Below are 27,918 nucleotides of genomic sequence, written 5' to 3' on the forward strand. Positions count from 1 at the left end.
TCACTTTTTTCTCAAAGCCTCCTAGTCTTCCTCCAGATATTTACTGCTACAGGTTGCTGCTTGGCAGAGTTCCCAGACTATCAGACTGCCCTTAGAGTTTCCTTCTTAGGAAGACAAGGCGTGGCAATACTTTGAGACAAAAATCAGTACAGTTTTAGGGACTTTAAGTGAGTCTTTCTTTCCACACTCTACCGCCTTTTGCCAAATGATCGATGTGGAGGACTCTGACTTTTCCTCTGAAAAACCATATACCACAAGGAGGATGCTCAATATAAAGTGATGTTGGAACTCTTCATTCCTCACCAGTTTTGATAAGCTATAGTATGTGAGGAGAGATAAGATGTTGTTGCACTCAAGTGGTGATAAATAAAGGAAGAGGAAGCATGTTTACAAGTAGGATGCTTGAAAGTGCGAAAGGCTGCAACACAAATGGCCTGTGAGATCCAGTATAGATACCAGAAATAGGCTCACTTTAAGCTGACTGAATTCAGAACCAACACAAGCTTATAGCATGGACAGAGATAGTCCTGACCCAGCAGACACAGGGAATTTTGACGTAAGGAATCCAGTGAGACAGTGCCTTGGAACTGTAACAGTTTAGGCACAAATCATGTTAGACTTAAATCCAAGTTGCTGACTGAGAGGTAACATACAATATTAATATACGTCTACCTTGAAAAATTGGACTTACTTTGTGCAACATACGAATGCAATTTAAAAAATGTATTTATTTACTATGGCATGCATTTTGCAACTGTAGAAGGACTTAGAAACTGATTTCTAAGCTGAAATGATGTTGAGTCTGAAGCAAAATCATTGCAAATCTAAGCCTGGAAAACTATTACTGAGCACTGAAAATGGCCCATTAAAGAAAGAGGTATGCATAAAGACTTGGACAAGCTCACTTCCCTGTTCACTGTGAGATGTTTATTCCTCTGCTGCATTCACTTCCAGCAGGTTTTTAATGTTTCCTAAATCACACAACCCAAATCACCTTGCTGTGTCTGCCCCAGAGCACTACTTCTCTGGGTGAATGAGAATGCTGACTTCAAGAATGCAGGAACAGACATATTTATTGTGAGACTCCACTGAAATCAGTCTTTTGCTGGAAATCATTGTCTTTAAACAAAACTACCACTTGCTTCTGAAATAATAATATCATACTTCAACAAACTGCTCCATATAGCCCAAATCTTCCCTTCTTGAAATCCATAGGAGCTTTGCCATGGTTTTAAACTAACATGACAATGTACATTTGACTAAAGAGATGAACATAAATAAACCTCAAAATTAATCCATATTTAACATTTTTAAATTGGATATATGGTGGCATGTATATAATCAGACAGTTCATACTTCAAAAAGCTCAAAACAAACAAAAAATCTAAATAAAGGCTTGCTAAAATCCAAACTTATTTCGTAATCATGTATTGGAATAGCAGTTGTTTTTGCTGGTCTGATCTGCCTTTCTGTTGGCTGGGTTCCCTTTCTGTGACAGATGTGCTATTTATGGAAGGGGATTCTGAATATTTTAAAGCACTGACTGTTAGGAACATCTCATTCCCGGCCTTTAAAATGAAAGAGAACAAAATGCCAAAAAACTTCACAAAGAAAAACCTCCGCATTAAATAGATACCTATTTAATCATTTAAAAAGAAAGAAAAAGGGGGGAAAAAAGCAAAATGTGATTGTATATTTCTTAAAAAGAAGTGAATACATACGTACAGCAGCCTAGTTTTGGCTGTCCAACATTTTCTGATTTAATACAATACTTGGTATTAGTCTCCACTTTTAAAAGGAGGTGCTCTTTTGAAGAAAAAAAAAAATCATCAAGTGCACAGGTTCCTAGGGAAAGAATATGTGTTTGAAAATTTGGCTGCTTTCTTCCTCAGCAGTATTGGCAGGTCAAATGAAAGATAGCGCTTCTCTGGACAAATCTGGCCTCACAAGGAGCTATTTATTTCTGCAGTTAGTCAGAAACCATCTATATTTACTTATACATATGGTAAACAATGGTTACCTAAAGAAATCTTTCAGTGAAATATTTTCAGAGCTAACACGTTAATCTTCACAGTTCTGTTCTTGTGCTGGGTATCAGCTTGCGGTATTTGCAGGCAGAGAGATAAAGAACTGAGAGAAGCCACTGACATGGGGGGGGGGGATTCTGCTCTCTAAACAGGTAGATCTTTTGATTTTTTACTTCACCTGATGGTTAAGCCTTCTGGGAAGGTAATTCAGGTTATCGTAAACTGCAGCATGGTTCTCTCATTCTCCCTTTGGAGACAGAGTGACAATGAAAATAGCACCAGTTTTGCTTATTAGGCATTTTTTTAAAAAAATCAGATAGGCAGTTTTTGATGCTTCTCTCTGCATATTTTTCATTATACATGCAAAATATTTTATTGTATTTTTAAGTTTTGCAGATGATAACCCTTTTGTGAAATTTACACAGATCTAATTTCCACAATTACTCTTGCAGTCTCTGCAGAGGGTGATACCAATTTAACGTATGCAGCTGAACAACGTGCATGCTATTAATCTCAGAAGGTAACAGAAAGACATTAAGTAGGTGATGTGAAATTTTCCGTTATCATTATTGTTTTTATTATCATTATTTTTGCAGCTCTTGTTTTATATTTTAATTTTTTTTCTTAAAGACGACAGCACTTTAGTATCTGCATTGACCTCCATGATGTCAGAATGTCATTGTGCAACCGTAGCTAAGAAAAGCCGCTGAGAAAAAAAAAACAAAGGAGCTTTGCATCTTCCAAAAACATGAGATGTGCATATACAGTATGTAGCATTTGGAATTTATACTGTGGTAGTGAGTTGTTGCTTTCAGTTTGATTAGACAATCATTGTTTCATTTTCCTTGCTTTGACAGTGAGTATGCTTGCACGCTGCTTAAGTCTTCTTAGTGTTATCTAGGTCAGCGTACTTAGGATAGCTTTTATGTTCTGTAACTCTGACAGATACCATGCTTGACAGACATCAGCAGCAAATTTTGTTTTATTTGTTATATCTGAGGAAGAAAAATATCTTAAAACGAATCAGAATTGTATACCACATAGCACCTACTGTTTCTGCATTGCAGATATATTTAGCTCTAACACTGCTTGTGGTTAACAGGGTGTAGCGTAGACACAGACAGCTGATCATGCAGTCAGACCCGGTGCTCGTGTGGTTTGTCAATACTGCTCAGGATTCTGATGGACTGTAAAAGAGAGAAAGCAGAAAGGAGAGAAAAAGAAATGTTTTATTTTTCTAAACATTAGACCTTTAGCTATGTTATTTTTACTATCATTGGCTTTTTATTTTATTTTTTAATTCTGAAACTTAAAAATTAAGAAAGTACAGCAAATGCATCCAGGATTTAATATGTGCGACGTGAAATCTTTCTGCATCAAGAGGATGTTGCTGTAGTGGATGCAGCGTTTCTCCAATAAGCAAGAAGACTGTTTTTTTTTTTTCCTCGGCAGGCGACTCAGCCATTGCACAAGCAGATTTTGATAAGAGTTTGAAATGCCTACTACTGTATCGTTGTAGAATTTGGAGTTTGCTAACAGTGTTAGTGACTGGAGCTCATCTTGCATCACCAGTTGATGACAATTTTCTTTGTTCCCTCCCACCCAGTTGAACCAAGACTCTGTAGCTGATACGCAATGTCACTTACAACATTAATCAGATACTGCATTTAAGGTGAGCTGTCCCTTGCCTCCTCCCTTACCAGAGCTGTGCTGCAGTATGTACCTTACTCCTGCAAGCCTAAAATGGCAGGCAGGATTAACGTTGCTTGTGCTGTGTGCATGCTGTGTATTGAATTCATTATACTGTGCCTAGTGTCTCAAATGTGAGTATGTAAATGGTCTGTGTGCCATGCCATGCAGTAGTGAAGACTGGTTTGTGCTTCATTACAGGCTTAGATATTTGAGCATCACCTTAAGAATTCTTTTTTCATTTGCAATGTGGTGAGCTGTTAGCTTGTCATCACATTCAAACTACATTATTAGCCCTTGGAAAGGGAAAAAAAAAGCAAACTGTGCTTCCAGATGGTGTCACTCTTTTTCTTCTTGCATTTACTGTAGTTTAAATAATGTATATTGTATTGTTAATTAATGTGAATATCGAATTAAAGCACTTGAAACTTACATATTTATTATGCAGGTAGGAGGCACGTCGAATCTATTTTTAACTCTTACGCAGTCCACGTTGTGCAATGGGCTTTGGTTGTCGAGTTTATATTTTCAGCTGTGATATCAATAGGTTGATTTTCAGTAAATGTGACAAGTGGCCTTTGCAGTGGTCAGCTTCAATCTTTGAACCCTCTGAGGAGCAGAAAAAAAAAAAAGCCAACCGTGTTTTGCAGTTTCGGAAAACCTTGGATGAGGACTTTTTTTTTTCCCCACTCCTGCTTTCCCTGTTGATAAACTCGGTTCTCCTGCTCATGGTCTATTCAAGCTGCTTCCCATCTGAATTTTGACAACTGCTTCTAAAAAATTATCAAGAAGACCAAGAATAGAACTTATCTCCATTGCTTTACATAAAAATGGCTGGGTGCATTGCCATGTTAACACTGCTCTAAGTGGTACATGCAGGTAGGTTGAGATTTGCATGTTTTACTGTTTTCTTGGTCAGTGTTGCAAGAACATGAAATGGGCTTTGGAATGTAGCTTTCAATTTTAAAATGTACTAAACTGTTAAAGAAAACAACCTATATTAAATTGTTGGCTTCACATATTGGCATGACAATTACTCTTATCTGTTTTTTTTAAATCTATTGTGAAAGTGGAGCAATCATGTCTGTTAAAATTATCATATGTACTAAGGGCGTGGCAACGCTTATGCAACAAAAGAATTTTTGAAAACCCTATTGATTCCATTACATTTTAAAGCTGACTATAAGCATTACTAAGCTTGCAGCTAAAAGGCAGAAATAAAAATTGAGGGAGATTAGAAAAAAGAAAAATACTTAAATTCTGTCATAAGCGGTTTTGTGTTTTGTGCGAAATATTAAATAGAGAAAAATATGCTTTAATGCTTATATTTTCAGTATTGGGTACAAACATAAAACTGCAGTATTTATTTTTATTTAAAGGTAGGAGAACTTTAAAGAGAGACATTGATATAGATGGCCCTGTCAGCTGAAACTGAGTATCAGTTCACTGAAATGTGTTTTACTTCACACACACAAAAAAATTACGAAATAAAAACTTAACAGCTTTAAGTACAAAAACCTGAATTTGGACATTAAGAATAACAATCATTATGAGTATTGTATTACTTACACCAACTTTTATAATATATTTGTTTCAGATTAATACTGGGCCAGAACCAGTTTCCTTGGCAACCAAATCTTTTTAAAAGGTTCAATTGTAGAGAGGTAGAAAGATGTTATTCTCTTTAATAGCAATATCACAATGCAACTGGAAATGTTGCAGTTGTTTCCTCTTAGTTCTGAGAATGTGATCTCACTTTATGTTTGCATGCGGATATCAGTTCTTAAACGATGCCATGTTTATAAAGCTGTACACACAAAAACCTGTTTTCCTCCTGGTTTGCATTGGTTGTTCCCAGAAATGTACCCTGGTTTCTTTTTTTAATATAGCCCAGCCTCGCATGTAGGTCAAGGTTTGTACTGTGTGTATATAAAGTAATAGTTTTATTATCACAAGTATAAAAATATCACTAAAATATTTAGCAGCTGACAAATGTAGACAATCAGAAGTATGTTTAAACCTTGTTCCACCTTTGCTGAATTCAGCCACAGTAATGCTAATAAACCTTTCTTTAAATAGTGGACCCATTCTGAAGTTCAGGTAAAGAACTATTTTTAAGCACGCTGCAAAAGAAACACCTGTCAGACCTTAAACAAGCCTTTAGAGAATAAGCTCACTTGTGGTCTGCGGTAATTTGCAGACCTTATAGATTTTGCAAAATTTAAGTATTATAATTCTTTATTTCTATTTTTAGCTAATATTTTTTACAGTGCCAGTAAAGTTAAATGCTATGTTTACCACAGGTAACTGCCTATACAGAATCAGATGGTACTGAATGTCTCCACTGAGCTTATAACATAGTGTATCTCCTCATCGATCCCCTTTGTACGTGACTTGAGAAATTCTCACTACTGCAATGAGAGTTTTGCAGCAGGGAAGCCATTTTCCTTTCATGTCCTTGACTTTAAAATGACTGAGTATATTTTGTGTGGAAGACTCAGCACTGAAAGTGAGTGCAGAGGAGGTATTTAGAAGCACAGCCAATTATCAATAACCTTGACAGTATGAGTAATATTAAACTAATTCTCATTTACTTCTAAATATACCAGTTCAGTGCATTCCAAATGAACAAAGTATAACTGTTCAGGAATATGACTTGTCATGTGTCATAATAGGCACATCCTAAACATGACAATAAAACCATTTGATTCATAATTATAAGATTAATTTAATGCAGTGCAGTATTCCTCTGTTCCACCTAAAGAAGCAGAACTGAAAACGTAACAGACAGACGTCTCTCAAGTGACGTATTAAAGTCTGCATTTTTTGTAATTTGATTTATCTTCAGTAGCTTGCTTCTGCTGATTATTTTCCTGTCTAAAATGTTAATATGGAGGGCTCCATTAAATGTAGTGAGAAAGTGCATTTCTTTGTTTATTTCTTGTGTGGTTATTTTTAAAGGAAATGCTGAGCAAATGCCATGTCAAATCTATTTACTGCCTCTGATGCTTATCTTTAGAAAAGATGGGGCACTTAGCAATAAACTGTTTTTATTATATCTTGGTGTTTAAACATACCCACTCAAGGCATTTTTTAAAGTAGCTCCATTACATGAGCACATTTCACTATAGTAGTTTTAAACCTATTTGCAAATTTGCTCTTTGTTAAGGGGTGCAAGTCCTCTTGTAATGAATCTGAGTGAACTCAAGTGCTTTCGTGAGTCCAGAAAAACTCATTGGCAGCCTGTGAACAGTAATTTCTTCTAGCGAATGAAACTGATTTCTTTATTAAGGAGGAGTCCAGTAATTAGCAAGCTGTTTCCAGTTTGACTGTTATATGTGGGTTGCTGTAGGTATTTCAGTGGCACTTACATCCAGCTAATGCAGAATGTCAGAATGTTGTAGCCAGAGATGCATAAAAATCTTTTGTAAACTTCATCCATTTTATTCTTTAGCTGAGGTGGCTAACCAGGGCATGGAGGAACAGGTGCAGTTTTTCCCACCTCCAGTACAGCCTGCAAATGTTATTGTCAGGGGGGCTTGTTGGGTTTTTTTGGTTTTTTTTTTTTGTTGTGGGTTGGAGGGGAGGGCGTTCAGTTTCATCATAGAAATCTAATTGTTGATGCTGAGCCTCCCTTTTTATAATTGGAATTTGTTCTTTTATCCATGCAAATTCCATTTCTGCTAACAGAAAATCTAAAAAAAGCATGAGTAAAAATTAAATCAAAATAAAAAATTATTCACTTGGATGCTGTCCTACTTGTTTTTCAATGGTCTTTCTAATTAAGGTTACTTCTGCCTCTAACCTTCATTTTGATTTGAAACTGCAGGTCTCACAGTGGGAAACTATCTGTGTTCAGGTAATATTTATCAGACTATTAAACAGATTCTGGTAGTAATGAATAGGTACTAATTAACCCTTTTGAGGTATCTAATGTCTGTTGTACTTTATCACATAAATTGCTTTACTAAGTATTAAAAGGGCCTTATTGTGTGTAATATTGTATTTGAATTCCAGTATTACCAAATTTGGGAAATCTTTAGCTTTGCTAAGATCTTTTACTGTTGGATTCCTCCAGATATGATATTTAAGCTTATTTTAGTCATTCATTAATATGCCTTTATTGGAATTTGAGGTAATAATAATAATGACAATGCAATTTTCTTTCATTCTGGCCTTTGTTACGGGCAGATGTGAGCTACAGATTTCTTATTCAAATTAACATATACTAAAAATGTACAAGATTAAACCAACAAAAAAAATTAGCTCATCTTCTTACCTTTAAAGCAAAAGTAATGGATCCTGTATTTCCTGTACAATGTAATTGATAAAAGCATACAGTGTATTTGCAAATGGAGGATGGAGCTATGTATTCTTAATTGCTGCTCCATACTTGCTGCTGTATGAATGCCTATCAGCTGAGTCATACGGCCTTATCTGCATGATTTTGCAATTTCTCTAGGGAACAATTTAATTTTTTTCAGTATCTTTGAAACAAAACCATGTTCCACATAATTTTTATACTGTTACAGGAACACCTTTTAGGATGCTTTAGGATACATAATAATAAAATCAGGATGTTTGACATTGGTGAATAATCATCGTCGCAGAGAAATACAGGAAGTGTATTCCAGAGAACAAGAGTTGCCTAGAAATGTCATTATCACAGATTACTGTGGTGATATCTGTGACAAGAGAGATCAAAAGAAAGGTGATGGAAGAGACAGAGGAGAAAGAAAATGTCTTTCAAAATAACTACTTTAAACTTGAAAACATCCTTACATTTCTGTCTAGAACATACCATTATGTCCAGTCTGCACTACACAGGTTAAATCATAATAAAACAATGCAGCAGAAGTTTGGTTAATGGTACTGGTTTACTGCTGGTGTGTTCTAAAATTCCCAGATGTAGATTTGGAGTCCTACAGCACCCTAGGGAAAATTTTGATGAATTACGCAATGTATGTGGAACTTAGTACTTGTCCAATAATTCAGTCATTAAAGTTGGATTTTTCCCTTTGCAGGCTGATACACTGTAGCCACACAGTTCACAAAATTACTGAGATGGTTTTGGTGAAAATACCTGTCAACACCACTTTTAAAAGTCTCTAACAGAAGAACAACCTGATTTTAGGTGGGTAAGTTTATGGGATAATCTTATATAGAAATAGAGCTAAATTATTTAACACCATCACTACTGCATTACAGTATATTTTCTGTTAATTTCTAATTTATTACAATAATTTAAAATTTGTTCTCACTATGGTACCATACTGCTCTATTCTCATGTCAATATTGTTGGATTTTTCCAGTTCCTGCTGGATTGCCATAGAGGTTGGACAAACAAAATCAGACAGAATAGTTTTTGAAACAGGTTGTTACAGCCTCCAGTGATCTGTACAAACCAAACATATTGGTAGGCACACAAACCTCCTGAGTGTGCCAGGATGCTAGCTCTGGATCCCAGTCATGAGTGTTCATTACAAACCTGTGCCACCCAGTAAAGGCAGAGGAAATCTCAGTGCCAATGCCCATTTCTGACACTGTTGTGTTGGTTAAGCTGGGTATAGTTCAGAGAATCTCTACCATTATACATTACTGTAATCAGGGACAGTAAAAAGCTTCTTGATTCATGAGCTGGAAAGAGCAGTTTGTAGACTCAGATATAGTATTGTGATAAATAATCACAAAGGATAGTTCAAAATAACAGTTCACATTTTACACGGCTTTTTCAAATATTAGCAGTTTCCTTTTTTCTTATTGTGGATGTCCAATGATAATCTTGGTTAGAATAAGTATGCCTGGTATCTGTGCTTTAGATTTAATATATATATGTACTGAATGAAAGAATCAGTGAAATCCTGATTAATTCATTAATTTTTAATGTGGTCCTTTGTACCAAGTATAATTCATGTTGTAGAAAGGGAGAAATCCCATTGATTTCAGTGTCTCTATTTGCTCAAATTTTGGTAGGAAATGGTTTGTTGCATCAGAGTTGTTCTTGCTGTGGTATCTCTAAGTTGAAATAAGTAATTAAGGTCACCAGGCAGAATGTATGGTAAGGAATCAAATTTAAAAAAAAGAAAAACAGAACAAAAACCCACAACTCCACAAGCCAAAAAAACCTCTTCAATTCCTAGAATATCTCAGAATGCTTTCTGTAATTAAATTTACTTTTAATACACAGTGTTGTGTGACATAGAAAATGGTAATGGATTTTCAGAGACAATAAAATGGCATTGGTGGTTTAAACTGATCGGTGAAACATTAAAATTAGATAAATTCAGGTTACATGCATTTACAGAAGCAATGAGCTACAAAACCTAAGTTGTACCTATTTTAAGTAAATTATCATAGAACACTTGCTTAGTACATTTTAGACAGAATACTGGGCCATAACCTGTTTCCTTGACAACCACATAGGAATAAAAGGTACATTAGCAAAGCTGCAGATGTGTGTCAGTGAATGCTTATTAAGCAGTCCAATGCCTTTACATACCATGTGCTCGCAATAATGCATGCATCTTGAAAATCACCATATAAAAAGATTTCTGGGCACAGCCCAATGTGGATTCCTAATACTCAAAGGTTTTAACTGAAACCCCTCATGTTTTCAATGGAAATATCTCTTGTGATTTTTTATCATTGCACTTTCAATTGGGCTTGCAATAACTGGATAAAATTGGCATGGTAGGCTTGGTCTGCAAATGGAAACCTTCCTCTAGGATTCTGAATACTTATAGCACTGCTTTCAGCAACAAAATATGGATGGAAATGATGGGTTATAGTTTCTTTCAGAAATGTTCAGGCATTCTCAATTTGAATCTTGCACCAGCATTCAGAAGCAAGCATGATCATATTGCTTTACACAGTGGCAAACTAAAGCCACTAAATAAAAATGAAGCTGGTGTTGCTCGTAGCACGCTTGCTCTATCCAACATATCCAGGCAAAGAGATATGACCCAAGTGTTGTCTTCTGCCAATCAACAACAGGAAAAGGCAGGGGTGGAGAAACAGTTCTTGAAGTTGAAATGACAGTTGTTCATGGACTTTTGGAATATATAGATGTAGAATGTAGGCAGCACTCACACTTTCTGTGCAAATGTTCAGTCCTGTATTAAAAAGAAGCTCAGATAAATACGATCGGTTCTGAGAAATTTGTGTACTGACTTTAGCAAGTTTATGTACAGGTTATTTTTGGCCTTTCTTCTTAAAGTATTAATTTATATATGAAATTAAAAGTGTATAAATCCTTCTGGGTTATCCCCAAAATACATATTTTTAAGAAATAAGTCTAAAATCCTTTTAATTAAAAAGATGGGGAAAATGGAAATCTGCAGATCTTGGTTTTTAATTCAGTGGATGTAATCTGAGAAGTTGCTTATGTGACAAATAGCCTAATTAAATTTTCCTTGAAATCAATGAAAATATTTCCATTTGTATTTTTGGAGTGTTTAGTAAGAGGGAAGACTTCATATATAAAAATGAGATTTAGGAAATGAAGATTATCCCGACAATGTTCAACATTTCCATAACTTTCAGCAGCCAAATTGAGAATCAATACCAGAATCTAGTATTAATTTCAGATAGTTTGAACATTGCCACATGAATCTTTTCATGACCCTGAACCATAAACAATGTGGTTATGTACTATCACACGCTACTATTAAGGCTTTTGAGTGAATAAGAGTTTGGGAAATTATTAGGGAGAGGCAAGTCAACTGTTGGGGTTTGTTTATTATTATTATTTGGTTTTGTTGTTGTTGTTGTCCCCCACCTGAGCTGAGCTCAGAGCTGAGCAGTTCACACTGGGGGCAAAGCAAGCAGCACAAACCAATGCTGGAGCCATCACGGTTTTCTTTGTGCTGCCACGCTCTCCGCTTTTGCTACAGTCCTTCTCCACTGCATGAGCAGAGGCCCTGCTTCAGCCTTTAGTTTGGAAACGTGCAGTAGGATGGAAAAGGAGGAGCAGGGCTCTGGCTGGGCCACTTTAGTCAGCACAAAACGGAGCATAAGAATATTTAAGAGCATACTAAGTTCTTGTGTGTCCAGTAAGTTGTCATAATATTGGCCATGCTAAAGTGATGACTCAGAGCAATAGCTATCACTTGTATGTTGGTTTTGGTTTACCAAAACAACAGCAAAACCAAAAATATTTTACAATATTTTAAGGAATACTGGAGACTAGTGGTGGCCAGTTAACAGCTTGAAGACCAATTCTGGTTTCCAAAATTGCTGTGTCCAGCCATCTGGCAGACCAACTGAATGAGGTGTTTGCAGGGGCAGGGATTGAACTCTATTTCCAGTCCATCATGATTTGCTACATCAGCTGTGGTAAAGGGCAAGAACAGCTGCATTGGCCTGGCCCCCAGCACACCTCACCCAGAACAGTAGCCTTGAGCCTACGTTGTGGATGCTGGCTCCCAGATTCAAATGATGCTTCCTCTGAAAATTGGAAAATGGAGACTGAGTTCAACTACTTTTATCTTTCTGATAACCAAACAGGCAATAGAATAGCACATAGTAATTGTTCTGAATGAACAAAACCTAAATGTTTCATTTGATTCTTTTGTTTAAAGCCATTCAAATATATTAATCACTACTACATTTGACAACAGTCAGCAACAGAAGAATTTCTGTTGGTGTCACTCTGTCTGTAAACATAGCTTCATGTTTGCAACTGATCTCTGCTAGCTAAAAAATGGTATGTCCCACAAGTGTAGGCAGCTAGAAAATGGCTTGTCAGCAGCACATAAAGCAAAGACTTAAATGGAAAATAATACTAAGATTGTTCAGAGATAACAAGATGTAAAGTCAGCTGATTCTTAGTAAAAGTAAAACATAAACTTTTTTATTTTGTTCAAGAGAAGAATTTGGATTCATGTTAGTTATTGTTGTTGCTTCATTTTCTTTTTTAGACTGGTGGAAGAGAAAAAGATGTAGTTACACCTTTAAAAATTGCTTCTGTGTCCTGTTTAGTGTTAACGGGACTCTGATTAGGCCATGCCTAAATTTTAAGAAGGCAGCATTTCTTAGAGAAAGACTTCGTTCAGTGCACATGCACAGCTCACGCAGTTTGAGAGACAAGTGAGTTGTCCCAGGATTCTCTCCTCTCCACCAGACTTGAAGGAGCAGGGGGCTGGTGCAGGTGCTGTAATGGGGCTCCTTCTCCCTCCACTTGATGCTGAGTAAGAGGAGGAGGGTTGCACATGGAACGCTTTCCCTTGCTCATGGACCACAAAGGGGAGCTGAAGCCACTCTGGGCTGCTGGGTCTTTGGTGTGCCCCACTCCTGAGTGAAGGGTTGGCCTGTCTGAGGGTGCAGAGGAGCTGTGTTTCCTTCTCAGCAGCACCACTGGCTGCTCTCACCTCAGCAGGGAGAGCAATTAAGATGACAGTCTATACAAGCATTTTTCTCATGGATAGGCTGGTCTAGGTACTGAGACAGAAACCAGTCAAATCCTAGCCAAACTCCTGTTGCTCATGAGGAATGTGCAAGACTGAGTAATGCTCTATGTTTGTTTTCTGCTGTTGCTTAAGAACTGAAACTGCTTGACTAGAAAGGAATATTGGCAATTTTTTTTCCTGAGGCAGCATGAAATACTCTTAAAGAAAGAATACCACCTGCCATAAGTTGCAGAAGTGAGATTATCATACTTCAGCAAAGCATCTAAACACCACCATTTCATCAACCTCGGAACTGTTTTACACATTTTAAAGAGAGCTGCTGAAAATTTTCTCTGTATCTTGCAATTTTACCATATGAGAAATACTCCACTGCTAAACTACTTGGACTTCCTTCTAAATGAACACAGTATTTGTGTGCTGTGATTTGCAATCATTTAGGTGTTTAATAGGAATTGGTACATATACTCTAGCAAGCTCACTATTCCTGAAGTATATAATTTGTATTGGGGCTTACACCCTGGAATCAAGACTGCAGAGCAAATGGATCTTGTCTGCCTTCTCCCAGATATCACTGTAGTGCGTTCACAGGTCTGACTGCAGCACCAGTGCCTCCATTTTCTTTGCATGCATTTGGTTTTACATGAAACATTAGAATGATAATGTAAAATCTTGTGTAAGGCCAAGATAGCCTTAGAAAGAATTTCTTATTCTCAAGAATATTTTTAACACACAAGGACCTGATGGGAGTCTGAATTCCCAATAGCTCAAATTATATATATATATATATATATATATATATACATATATATATACACACATACGTGTGTGTGTGTGTGTAAATTAGTACCTTCAATTACACTACTAGTCACAGAAAAGGTGATTCTTATTTTAGTGGATGAGCTAAGGTTGCCTTAAGAAAACACCCTGTTAAAAAAAAGAGAACAATTGACTCTTTTTTTGTTCTCCAAATCTTTTATATTGTCTATAGATATTAAGACTGCCAGAGCATCCAATTTTCAAGTACAAATAAATTATTATCTCTAAGTTGAATGTATCAGCTATACAAATTATGGTTATGCATCTGATTTTCAAAACAATTAAAAATAATCAAGTCTAATTAACATTTAGGGGGACTTAATAACCTAATCTTCCTTAAATTTGTTTCAAGATGCATGTTCAGAAAGGCAGTTATTTCTTTTAAGGGATTACAACAGGTTTAATTTAATCCATTTTATTGTATTGTTTCTGACAACACATTTGTCACAAATACTTTTTATGACACTTGTGTCAAAAACCGTCATTAATACATATGGTTACGTATATACATATCTAAAATAGTAATAAAGGAACAACAGCAAATAAGCAATAGGCAAAGTCCAAGATTAAAAGTAACCTACATATGAGTATGAAACTTTGCTTATCTGTTATGTAGGTTAGAATAAAAATGAAGGTTGGGAAAACGTTGGGACACACTCTGCCTTTGCAATCAAAACCACTGTGTTCTTCAATAATTTGTTCCCCCTCCCACAGCTGTTGGTGAACAGCTACTGGTCATCTCATGCCTCAATTTGCCATGAGATTAAAGAAATACTATTTTGGTGGCAGAGAGCCCCAAGCTAAAAACATACTCATTGCTTCAGTAGGTGAACTTATAGGTAAGAATTCCAGTGATCCAGAATTAAAGAAGGAATTAAACCCTTCAGAGAGATGTTCAGGATTTCTAAGATGAACTTTTAATGTGGATTGTGTAACCTAGTGAAAGATGTGTGTATCGGTAAGCCACTGAAATTTTTACAATTTCCTGACATGAAAAAAATTCTTTCTGTAGCTTTTAACCAACCAGGAAAGCACTGATAGTTCCAGGACAGAATGCTGGGGGGAAAAAAAAGACCTCCACTCTTTATAATAGATTTTTTATGTTATGTTGATAGTAAGCAGTTTCCTGAGATGATAAGTAACACTTATCATGAAGAGGCTCTAGCCAAGTTCTAACTTCCAGGCCTATCAAGAGTGACAGTGATGCACTGATGAAATAGTTCATGCTTCAGGATGTTTTGTTTTTTTTTGTTTAAAATGAATCAGTTCCTACTATTCAGTGCTTTTAATGCGTAGGTTTAAGATTTGAAAATAAAGTTTCTGTCCAGTGAAGCCTTATACACAATACCTTGTAAAAATGAACATAGGTTAGCGTTGGACAAAAGCAAGCTTTAAGACAAAAACCAAACTGTCCATTTACCTAACCTTTTTTCACCTGTCTCAAAGCCCAGTTCTTCTCTAAGCTTCATGATTCCAAGTCCTGAGAAAACAGACTTTGCTGACTATTTGAAGTGACAGGCTGAGAGAGACAGTATCTGAGAGGACTGCACCAAATGTGTTGGAGCATCTGGTCATATGAAATCAAGCTCTGTCCTTCTTTATCTACGGAAGCATTTGTTACTGCTTATGAAGCACTTATGGTAGTGTTGCACTTGTTTCCTGAGGCAGTAAAAAATGTTAAGAAACCTAAATTATGAGTAAGAATACTGTTTAAAACAAATTTCCTCATACTGAGTTTCTACATGTATTTTTTAAAATACAACTAATATAACCAGATAAGGAAAACGGTAAATGTGACTATAATCCAGCAATCAAATGTAATTTATTTCAGGTATTCTTTTTCAATGAAATGTTTCATATCTGCTTTCTGGAGGGAAGTGGCAGAAAGTAGCACAGAGCTATCTATGCCCAGAAACACGTTCTCTTTCTCCCTGGCAGAAAAGGCGTGGAAGAAGAGTCAGGCACTCAAATCCTGTGTTAGGTCCAAGAGGAGTTCTCAGGGACGTGCGCAGCGCTGCACGGATGGCCGTGGAGCAGGCGCCGGGTGCTGGGAGCGCCGCGCTTCCTCATCCGTCTGAATTTGCAGTGGTTGCCTATGAGCAGCTTGGCAGAGAGGCCCAGGCTCCCGCTGGCCGCATTAGCTGAGCACGAGGCGTTCTCTGCGGAATAAGGACAGGGAACACGCGCGACGGCGGCGGAGAGCGCGGGCCCGGCCCTGCCCGGCAGACCTCGGGCAATCCCATTGCCGGGAACGGCACAGCAAAATGGCGGCCGCACCGTCCGGCCGCCGCCGGGCCGGGAACGCGGCCCCGGCCGCACCCACCGCCCGCCTGCCGCCCGCGGAAATCCCGCGGGCCCGGTGTTAATGGCGCGGGGACGGGGCGCTGCTGCCCGCGGGCCGAGGCTGCGCCGGCGGGGACGGAGCGGCGGCAGGTCAGTGGCGGCTCCCGCGGGAGGGGCCGCGCGGGCACCGCCATGAGCAGGGCGCGATGCGGGGCCCGCGCGGGGGGGGCCGCTCGCAGACGCACAGATAACGCGAGGCCGCCGCGCCGCACCAGGGCCCGCGTGCGCGCAGCTGGCGCGGGACGGGGAGGCGACGGCAGCCGCCGCCTGCGGGCCCCGGGTTCCGTGGCTGTGCAGGGATTCTCCCCGCACCGCGCTGCGCGGGACGGGACGCGGCTGGCACCGCGCGGGGGCAGCGCCCCCTGCGGGCGGCGGCGGCCGGGCAGGAGCCGGCCGGGGGCGGGAAGGGAAGCCCCGGGGCCGGGGGAGCCCACCCGCGGCGGCAAGGGCCGTGGTCGGGAGAGCGGGGCAGCTCCAGAGCGCCCGCGCTCGTCCTGCGTGTCCGAGCGAGGCGCTGCCGAGGCCGCGCGGGCTGTTCCGTGCAGTGGGAGAGGTCGTGGGAAGCGTAAAGCAGGGAGTGAGAGAATTGAGGTCGGGATGCTAATAGTGGGAAGGAGTCCCAGCTCTGAAAGAGTGGTTCGTCGCGCGGCATGAGAGGTCTCCTAACACTGACATACTCTTAGGCTAAATTCCATTACCCCACCCCAGCTGTCTGAATTAAAAGAGGAAAGTGCGAAGCTGAAAAAAAACCATTTAAAGTCTGTAATGCTGTTCTAGAGCAACAGGGAAGTATGTGAGCAGCGAGAGTTCAAAGAGAAAATCTCTCAGTGCACTTGAAGAAGTAACGTGTAGCTCTTTAGAGTGAGCACTAAGCTGCACGCTCCTGCGATCTATTGAAAGTCATTAGCCATCATTAACATCATTAGACACGATGAGCACGGCCCTGCATGCCCGAGGTTGCAGGGAGGCTGCAGCACCCTGATCGAGGCAGCCCTGCTGCCGACATGGGACTGATGAAATGATTCCATAAAAAACGGGGCAGTCACCGTAGCAGTGATGGTTGGACAATAGGTTTCCAGGTAAGCAAGGATCAGAGCTGGGGGGGTGGGGGGGGGGGGTACTTGTTTGGGGGGTTTTGTTTGTTGGTGATGGCTGACTCCATTTCGGCTCTAGAACAAAAACTACGTCCTTCAGGAGAGTTAGATAGAGGTGAATGTTCCTCCTCAGCTGAGGAGGCAGGCTGGAAACAAAAACCAAAGACTTCAGACTACCTTTACACAGTAGGTAAAACTGAACATAAGGAAGGTATGGAATGAACGTATTTCTATAGTGTCCTGTTGGTTAGTACCAGAAAATATTAGCACCATAAAATCCCAGTAGAAATCTGTGGAGTAAGGAAACAAGTAGAATTCTTACTACAGTTTGTCATTTATCTTGCCGGTTTTGATTTTGCCTGGGTACTAGCAACTGCCCCTAATGCTTTGGAGTTTTTTTTGTTATGCCACTATCTTGTCTTTCAAATTTAGCTGACTGGAGTGGAATAAAATAATCTCTTGTCATATGTATTGGGGTATACTTGCCTGGCAGTGGATTTCAAAAGATTAGCAGAAGTTAAAAGAATATTCCTAGATTGTAGTAGTTCTGTTTGGTAGTAGAAAATTTGTATTTAGTATTCATGGGATAGTAAAACTTGGTGTGAACTCTTTGTTGACTTCAAAGTAATGTTAATATGAAAATTAACATTAGCTTCTACTCTCAGCTGTGTCCACATACAGCTGGCTGCTCCATTTATAATGAGCAATGTCACATGTGAGGCATAAGTAGTCAAATTTGTGTTTGGATGCATCAATCTCTGATCTTGACATTAAGTTTTAATATTACTTATTTTCATGTATGACTCTTGTCCTGGAGTGGTGTTCTGTTGATGTCAGAAAAGGTACTGTTATAATTTAATAAACTTGCTGACCATTGCACTTAAGTTTCAGACAAATATTTAAATCTTATTTCTCCAAGTGGTTCAACAACTTCTAATGACAGGTTAAGTCTGTTACTGTTTTTGCAGAAAATCTGCAAATAGTACTGTAGTTCCCAGTCAAAAATTCTGCTGTTCTGAACCTGAAGTTATTTATAGGTGTACCGAAGACCATTAGGTAATGCTACAAAGGTACTGTTCAGATTCCTAAGAAATTATTTGTGTCTGGATTGAGAGTAAAAAGTATGAAATAGCATATTTGTGTCAAAAAAAAGAGGGATTAGTTGGCTGAGGAGTTTGTTGCCCTTTAATAGCTCAAATGGTATCTATATATATGTTTTGGGCAACATTTACAAATAAAACTAAAATTTCTTCCATAACTCTGTAATAAAAATCACATAGAAGAATAGTTACATTCCGAATGGACTTTCCAGTGTTTTTGTGAAAAATATTTAATAATAACACATCCGAAAAGTCTGATCTCTGTGGATCTTGGTTCTTGGTAGTGTTCCCTTGGAAACTGAAGAGCAGGTTTTCATTTTATAGTATGAACTGCAAATGGAATGTAAAATATTCCATTTATGTGTGTGCTAGGTAGGGCATTTTGATTTTATAGCATTTCAGACACATTTTTACAAATGCAAGAAGCAAGACAGGTGAAATATAAGGCAGTAGAGAATCATTACAGACATGAATAAATGGACTGTTTGGGGCATGTGTAGGTTGAGATGAAGCAAAAAGCATTTGCTCCAAAAACTGATTTGCTCTGGAATTTTTCTGTATAACTTTTCAGTGAGATGTCTAGTTTATGGTTTAGCACACAGAAGAAGAAAAATTAAATTACCAAATAGCAAATGATCATTTCTACAATGTTGACACAAAGAATCATTTAGTATTTTACTGAGCATACCAAATTATCCAGGACTGCAAAAGCTGACAATCTATGTACTTGGCAAGTAGAAATTAAAAAATACTCACTTTTGTCCTGAGGAGGATAAATTTTGAAATACTTAGTTGAATAATAAGACTTGTACTAAACCCACTTGGGTTTGCCTCTCAGCATGGCCATAGCAGTGTAATACACTTAGCAAACAGTCTGTCAGATGATGTGTCTTTGAACTAAAACCAGCTGTCTCCAATAAAGAAACAGAAAAAACACAGGCAAGTTCCTGTGGGGCAGTTAACAGGGAGGTAGAGTTGACATCATTTATTTCCTATACTCAGGAAATAACCCTATCAATAACTCCTGTTGTGAAATATTTTTGATGTTGGTTTCTAATACCACATCACATGAGCAAGTCAGATGTAATCTCAGACTCTGTCAGTGAGAAAATGGAATCAATTCGGGAATAGTAGCTGCTTGCTGGAAGAAAAGTATTGTCAGTATGCTTTGTGTAGACCTGATATGCCAGAAACTATCTACAGTTATATCTGAGTTTTTAGATACTGAACCAAAGCAAATAACTATATCTGAACACTGTGAATTTCAGGTTGCCATTCCAAATGAGTAAATATCCCTTATTTTAAGCCAAATTGGTGTCATAAACAAATCCATCATAAACTATGATTTTAAGATTTCAAGGCACAAAACAATGCACCTAGATTTACAGCTGCTGTGAGTGATCAAATAATCAAAATAATATTCATGTACATTTCTATCACCATTATACTGATGAATTCACTTCATGACATCCTTGGCATATCATGGGAAACATCAGAGGTATTTTTTATGAATCACAGTTTTGTTCTGAATTCTGTGCCTTGAAAATTCTCAGACATCAAAGTCTAATAGAAATTTTGACTATTTGCATAGACAACACCTTTCCTGGTAGAAGCAGTAGCCATCGTGCAAGGTACAAATTTGACTTCCAAGCTTCATCCATAACATACCAATTTGTGGTCTTGGTCATAGTATATTGGGTTTGCCTTCACACTGAGGTTGTTGCTGCTTTTTGTGTAATTTGATTTGCAGTGAAGTAGTTTGTGGATTTGTGATAAAAGTGTCCTAAGTGTAATTAGATTAGTTAGAGCAGGGGTGTATGACTTGTATTACTTAACTTCATGATAAAGACCCTAGTTTCCAGAAAGGATTACTTCCCAATATTTTGAGTAAGAGAGCCAATGTGTTCTAAATGGCCATTGCTGTTTGCTTAGTGAGTATGGTTCAAGCCTTTATTTTGCCATTTGGATCAAACCCATCTTATATATTGGCATTCTTAACATAAAATATTTGAGGGTAAGGGTCATAGTAGAATTTTTCAAGCTGAAAATTAAAGTTTGGGGCAGCAGATGGAGTGTTTAGAAGGTAATGCCTAACTTAGAATTAGAGTGTTGTAGTATTTTAGCCTGTCTTACAAAATACCTGTAGTTGGTAATATTCTTTAATGTGCATTTTGCTTCCACAAGTTTAAAGAAAAGGGTCTTTAAGAAAGTGTGATTTTTTTTTTTTACTGTAGTGATTGGTAAGTGCCAGTAGCACAACTATTTCTTCATGACTTGAAGTCAGAAATGGACGATAGTAGTTGAAAACACTACTCAGAGATGGGGAAAAAAGGAACAAACCTCCTTGTATGATACAGATCTGAATTTGAGAAAAACTATCTGGTGAAGACAGATTTTCAGCAGATACTAAATTCAGTTGTCAGAAATTGTCAAAATTCAAATTCAACTGGCAAACTAGTCCATTTTTTTTCAGAGTGTTTTTCATCCATATTTTGCATATTTTATCTCAACTGAATGAACCGGTATATTCATGTAGTAACAGCCTGGATAATCTAAATAGTTTTTGTCAGCATTAAACTTCATTATTATTGATTAGCAGTTATTTAATGGTACTTATTATTTCAATTAAACCTTATTATTTGAAAGAAATTAAGAACACACTAATTATAAAGTGTGAACTCTAAATCTAAACTATAACTGAAGAAAAAATTCTTTTATTTTCTACTTGTTATTCCATTATTTTCTACTTGTTTTACTCACAAATTTTCAGTAATTTTAAAGTAGTGTAAATTATTTAATAAATTGATTCACTATTAAAAAAAAATTCTGTTCACATAAACAGTGTTACAGGTACTTCACCGTTGTCTACCAAATTGTGTTCCTTGTGCATTCATTTGCTTATAAAGCCTTATCCTGTAATTGAGACTCTCTTGCTGTGATTTAAATACAAGTTTAGTAAGGAGATCAGATGCAGTTGTGTTGTGAAGTCGGTGTCTGACAAACAGCCCCGGAACTCAAAAGTCCTCGTTCTGCACAGAACCACAGGAACCCAGCTTCCCCTTCGTGTGTGCCAGGTCCCTCCATGGCGTACTGGGGAATTCCATCCAGGCTTCAGGGAGTCCTTCAGGGTGACCCTGACCAGCTGCACCCCCTGGCACAGCAAAAGCCATTGGCTGCGTTCCCAGTGGAAGGCACAGGATGGGCAGCAGCTCCACACCAGGAGGGAGTGGGAGGAATCCTCTGCCTCTTGCTGAGGAGCTACTGCTGCTCTGGCCTCTGTGATCTGGATGGACATTTCCTGCAGTAGTGTTGGCACCAGTGAATGTAAGATGACTTAAACCTGAAATGTTATGACAAAATTTTACTCACTCTTAAACTTGAAAAGTTAATAAACTAAAAAAAAATATATACAATAATACAGAACTATAAACTTAATCTGTAACTGAAATGGATGAAAAATGCCTTCTAAATATATTTACTTTTTTTTCTCTTGTAGATGACAGTCATGTCCCATTCAAAGGATCTCAAGGATGACTTCCACAGTGACACTGTACTTTCCATTTTAAATGAACAGCGCATTCGGGGTATTTTATGCGATGTCACCATAATCGTGGAAGACACCAAATTTAAAGCCCATAGTAATGTGCTGGCAGCTTCAAGCCTTTACTTTAAAAACATTTTTTGGAGTCGTACCATCTGTATTTCAGGTCACGTACTGGAGTTAGATGATCTCAAAGCTGAAGTGTTTACAGAGATACTGAATTACATCTACAGTTCCACAGTAGTTGTTAAGAGGCAGGAGACTGTAACGGACCTTGCGGCTGCAGGGAAAAAACTGGGAATATCATTTCTAGAAGATCTTACAGATGTAAATTTTTCAAGTTCCCCCTGCCCCTATGCATACTGTGTCAATGAAAAAGGGACTGTCAAAGAGGAAAAACATGAAAAGCGACATGAAGATTCTGCCGTGACAAATGGACCACGAATTACAAATGCATTCTCAATTTTTGAAACAGAAAACAATTTGTTTTCTCCCCTTGATTTGAGGGCCAGCTTTAAAAAGGTGTCTGACACAATACAAGCTCCCAGCATCAGCCTTGACAGAAGCGATGTATGCAAAGATGCTGAGCCAGCCAGTACCTTGGCTGAACACTCCTATGCCGTTTCTTCTGGGGGAGATGCTTCACAAGGAACACCTTTTGTTGAACGGGACAGCAGCCCCTCATACCAGGTGGGTGAGGACCGCTATGAAAATCACCATGCCACCCCAGTCATTCAGCAGGGAAAACAAGCAGGTAGTACTCCTAAGTCAGCCTTTAAGCCCCAGGGTACTGGTTTGGCTATAGCAAAAGCACCAGCCTCTACAGTAACCACTGCAGAAGCCCAGCATGAGGCAGTTACTGATCAGACAATTACTTCCTTTCCAAAATCTCAAAATAAAGCAGGAGATTTGCATGTATCCAGAGAAGAGGAAAACACTTCTGCTGATGTCTCTGTATCTGGGACGACTGTCACTCCACCTCTTTACAGTTGTAACTGTTGTGCAAAATCATTCAATGAGAGGGCGTTACTCACTGCTCACCTTCAGCTCCATTCAGAGCATCAGGAAACTTTCATATGCAAATACTGCAGCAAACAATTTGCAAATCTAAATATACTGGAAAGTCATGAACAAGTGTGCATGAGATCAAGTAACTTACCAGCTCACAATGAAAATGAACAAAACTTTGCAGATAACTATACTGCTACAGAGGGACAGAATGGAAGTTCATATGCAAACACAGAACCTCTGTTGTCTGAAAACAGCATCACTGATTGTTCTAATGCAAACTGCACTTTACCAGAAACAGATCATTTGGTTAAAGTCGTCGATGGGCAGATATTATACACTTGCGTCGTTTGCAAGCGTAGTTATGTCACATTGTCCAGCCTTCGAAGACATGCAAATGTGCATTCCTGGAGAAGAACATACCCTTGTCACTACTGCAATAAAGTGTTCGCGTTAGCTGAGTACCGCACCAGACATGAGATCTGGCACACTGGAGAGAGGCGCTACCAGTGCATTTTCTGTCTGGAGACCTTCATGACTTACTATATACTGAAAAACCACCAAAAGTCTTTCCATGCAATTGACCATCGCCTCTCAGTAAATAAAAAGACAGCTAATGGGGGTTTAAAACCAAGTATGTACCCATACAAACTGTATCGACTCTTACCTATGAAATGCAGGCGACTGCCTTACAAATCCTACCGAAATTCTTCCTATGAAAATGTTCCCCCAAGTACCCAGGCTAATGAAACTGCTTCTTCTAACTGTTTTATTCCGAGTTCTCTTAGCTCTGAGCTGCCACCGCTGAACTTTCAACATAGTATAATGTCAAACAACAGAACTCTGGCCTTGGATACATCTTCATGTAATGACACAGCATCTTCCACAAATACTCAGAATTCTTCCTCTTGGGGAGTAGGTATCTTAAATTCTGACCTGCAGAGGGACTTTTTCCCAGCTGAAAAAAGAGTTACCACTGCTGCGAATGACTCTGGTTCGCAGGAGTGTGATTCTTCAGTTGTGTCTTTAGCTAACGTGAGTGAAAATTCAACCTCTGTCATCAGTTACAGCAGCTCTGCACCGTCTGTTATAATGCACAGTAGCAGAGTTTCATCAGTAATAATGCACAGTAAAACAGTCACTTCCATAGAAAACAGTAAGACAGAATCTTCAAATAACCTACCCAGTCAGTCAGTAGGTGATGACTGTAAGTATGGGTCAGATAATTATGGGAAGTGCATTACAAAATCAAAAACTATTAAGGAGAAAAAGAAAACACTGCCGTACAACAGAGCAGAAGCAACTGAAGATATGCAGCATGTCACAGGATCTGGAGGTTCATGTAGCAAAACTACAAATACTGTCCAAGAGTCCAGTAAAACTGAAACATACATTGCAAAGCCTGCCTTACCTGGAACATCAGCTGACAGCAATGTCGCGCCACTTTGTCAGATAACAGTAAAAATCGGTAATGAAGCCATTGTAAAAAGACACATATTAGGATCTAAGCTATTTTGTAAAAGGGGTCGAAAATCCAAACATGAGTCCAAACAGGACAATCTCATTGAGGAGCCAGAAATGGAGGTAAAAGAAAAAAGCCCATCTAGACTCTATAGTTCAGAATGCCTGGAGCTCACAGAAATGTGTGATGATGTAAGTGACCAGGACTCCAGTGATAAACCCTGGAGACCTTATTATAATTACAAACCAAAAAAGAAATCCAAACAGCTAAGAAAAATGAAAAAGACCAAGTGGAGGAAAAAGCATGGAAGGAAGAGCATCAGTGTGGAAAGCCACAACACATGCAGTCGAGAGTATGCACTCAGGAATGCTCCCGAGGAAAAGGTGGTCAGCCAGGAGGAGAACACAGAAATGCCTAATCTTCATTGTGAGCTCTGTGAGAGAGACCAGTCTTCCGCACCAGAAGCTCAAGAACACGTACACTGGCATGTTGCTGCTTCAAAGCCTTCCACTTGTGAGTTTTGCCAAAAACAATTTCGAAGTCCATCCACTTTAAAAATGCATATGAGGTGTCACACTGGGGAAAAGCCCTACACTTGCAAAACCTGTGGAAAATGTTTCTCAGTTCCTGGAAATTTGCAGAAACACGAACGTATTCACCTGGGTGTTAAAGATTTTGTCTGCCAGTACTGTAATAAGGCATTCACTTTAAATGAAACACTCAAAATACATGAAAGAATTCATACTGGAGAAAAACGCTACCACTGTCAGTTCTGCTTTCAGAGCTTCTTGTATCTTTCTACCAAAAGGAACCATGAGCAAAGGCACATACTTGAACATAATGGAAAAGGATACGCTTGCTTTCAGTGCCCAAAAATTTGCAAGACTGCAGCTGCTCTGGGAATGCACCAGAAGAAACATCTATTCAAAAGTCCAGGAACACAAGATAGAAAAGAACAGTTTTGCAGTGAAAGCACTAAACTTTTGGAAAATCCACATTTCCTTGGCTCAGAAGGAAGTGAAGTGAAAAATACACAAAATGTAACTCCAGAAGTTATACTCTGAGTGACAACTGTGCAAAAGAGAAGAAAAATCCAAAACTATATATTGAAGAAGATATGGATGTATTGAATGGGGAAACTTATCATTTAGAAAGGTCAGATTTCTTCATCTAAACATGTCAATATATGCAAAAGAAAGAAAAATAACACAGGAATACTAGTATTTGCAATAATACAAATTTAATTTGAAACACCCAAAATACTTTTTTCACAACAGACTCTTAACATGGAGAGAAAGAAAATGACCAACCCAAACTCTTATACTTAGCATTACAAGAAACTAGTCACTGAACTATTTTACAGTTCTGGTTTTGAGTCAGAATCGTTCTAGGCAAAAGAAATAAGTAGGTTCATGGTGTATTCTGTAGAAGGAATTTTTGCTGCAGAAACCATATATTGCTTTTTTTTTTTTTAACCAAAAGTAATGTGTTTATAAAGAAAATAATTGTAATCTTGTGTATTCTAAAGTGAAGGTGGGAAGTGTTTCATGGGCTTGGGTGTGCTGAAGTACATTAGAGTTCTGCCATACTTTTCTGTAACTCAGCCTTTACAAAACATATTCAGGAGTTGAAACTACTCTTTTCCTTTCCGTATTCAGTTTTGTAGTTACCATAATAACTGTTAAGTCTGAGTGCTGGTGTGAGAAGTATTCCAGATTTATATATCTCTGAGACATTTAATAAAGGTTCAGTGGAACTCACTATAGCCAGTCTTCCAAACTGCATAAATCCCCATGTCAATGGCCTGGTGAGCTCTTCAGGTGCATTGGTCTAAAGAAAATTGTTCTCATGAAACAGAAATCCTATATAGAAATGTCGACCTCCTGGTGGGTCTGCAACTCTTGTCTTTTAGAAATATAATTCTTCTCAACAGAAGGAAATGTAGACGGAGTTTTCCTCCTCATCCTGGAATAATGCCTGGACACAAACAATAGAACAACTCCCCGTAAATACTTTGATTTTGAGAGGAGTAGGTAAATAAGACTCCTCCTTCCATATATATCCCTGAGGTTATCCCTGTGGATAAACAGGCATAGGGTCAGTTTGTGGGGTTCCCTGTCATCTCCATGCCTTAAATGCAACAGTTAACCTTCAGATGTCCCTTCTTAGTTATCCCACCCACCATTCCAGTAATGTCCCGTGGCCACAGCAGAGCGGGGCCAGGAGTGGGCTGCTGGAGGAAGGAGTGTTGGTCTTCCTGCCTCCCTCATCCTGCCACACTGAAGGGTTATGGTGAGCCTTACACTGCACAGTTCACTAAGAACTGGGATAATGGGCTTCTGAGAGACAGCACCAAAATAATCCAGTTAATATTGTTTTGTGGAAGTGTGGTTCATTTTAATGGAGATGCTTAAAAAAGTCCAAGCAGGTGTATGTCTGCAAGTTGCATTTTATATGATAGGGCTCTGTTGTACTGTATCTGCATTGCCAGTAGTCATGTATGTTCATCCCTGTGAAGTGTTAAAAATTAAGTCACGACAAGGGTTAGTGATCCTCGACTTCATTCTCTGTGTTGGTTCACAGTTTGTTACTTAACTTCATCTTCTTGAATATTTGAAAAGAAACTATAGCTTGGGTACAATAAAACTACAATTGAAATGATAATACAGTATTGATTGAAGTAATAATATAGTCCACTTACTTATTTTATCACTGGTGAATGCTATGAACCCTTTGAGAAATTCTGGATTCATGGCAGCTTTGGTTCCATTTAAATAAGGTTAATAGAATAATAAACACAGGAAAGTATAATGATGTTTCAAAGAAAGTATACACAAAGATATCTTCTAAGTGGACTTGTATGATGATAAATATAGACCAAAGCAAATAAGGTAGAATATTTATAAATACAAAGATAATTTTACAAATATTTTATATAACTGTATAGTTCATAAGAAGAATATTGTTAGCTTGCATTAGGTTTGGGAGGGTTTGTATATTTTGATAAAAACACAATGACTTTGTAACTCTGTATATTCTCTACAGTTTATAGCAAAGCAGTTTTAAGATGGCAATGTCATGTTTATAGTTCAATTGTGGCACTTTTACTACAAGTAACATGTTTCAGTAATTAATTGAGTATTAATGACCAAATTAGAATTAAAGTAAGTGTAAGAGAAGGTAAATACTATACGTTGTCAAAGACTGTAATTTGCTACATAATCGCATCTGTATTTTTGTTTAGAAGAAAATATTAAATGCAGATGTTAAGGATTGATAAAGAGTCTAATTTTATTTTTAGAGAGAGTGATTATAACTCTGTTTTTGCTTAATTAAAATAACATATTCCTATTTTTCTGTAAGTCTCTCCATTTCTTAAATTGTTTTAATACTTAAAAAATCTATATGATCCACAGATACATATGTTCTAA

General features: G+C 38.3%; 1 protein-coding gene across 4 annotated transcripts; it reads left to right on the plus strand.

Moving 5' to 3' along the window:
* The first annotated feature begins 4,515 nt into the window (after positions 1–4,515).
* ZBTB38 (zinc finger and BTB domain containing 38) lies at positions 4,516–27,838 on the plus strand. Of its 4 annotated transcripts, XM_069024266.1 has the most exons (4): positions 4,516–4,595; positions 7,546–7,575; positions 8,741–8,850; positions 21,973–27,838. In XM_069024266.1, exon 4 carries the CDS (start codon positions 21,973–21,975, stop codon positions 25,549–25,551), a length of 3,579 nt encoding a protein of 1,192 aa, XP_068880367.1. In that variant the 5' UTR covers positions 4,516–4,595; positions 7,546–7,575; positions 8,741–8,850; the 3' UTR covers positions 25,552–27,838. The 4 variants fall into 4 exon arrangements, with proteins under 4 accessions (XP_068880367.1, XP_068880368.1, XP_068880371.1 ...); XM_069024267.1 differs by lacking the exon at positions 7,546–7,575 and having other exon boundaries at positions 4,520–4,595; XM_069024270.1 differs by lacking the exons at positions 4,516–4,595; positions 7,546–7,575; positions 8,741–8,850 and adding an exon at positions 16,094–16,372.
* The last annotated feature ends 80 nt before the right edge of the window (positions 27,839–27,918 follow it).

The sequence above is a fragment of the Aphelocoma coerulescens genome, chromosome 9 (assembly GCF_041296385.1).
Source record: "Aphelocoma coerulescens isolate FSJ_1873_10779 chromosome 9, UR_Acoe_1.0, whole genome shotgun sequence".
Classification (NCBI taxonomy): Eukaryota; Metazoa; Chordata; class Aves; order Passeriformes; family Corvidae; genus Aphelocoma; species Aphelocoma coerulescens.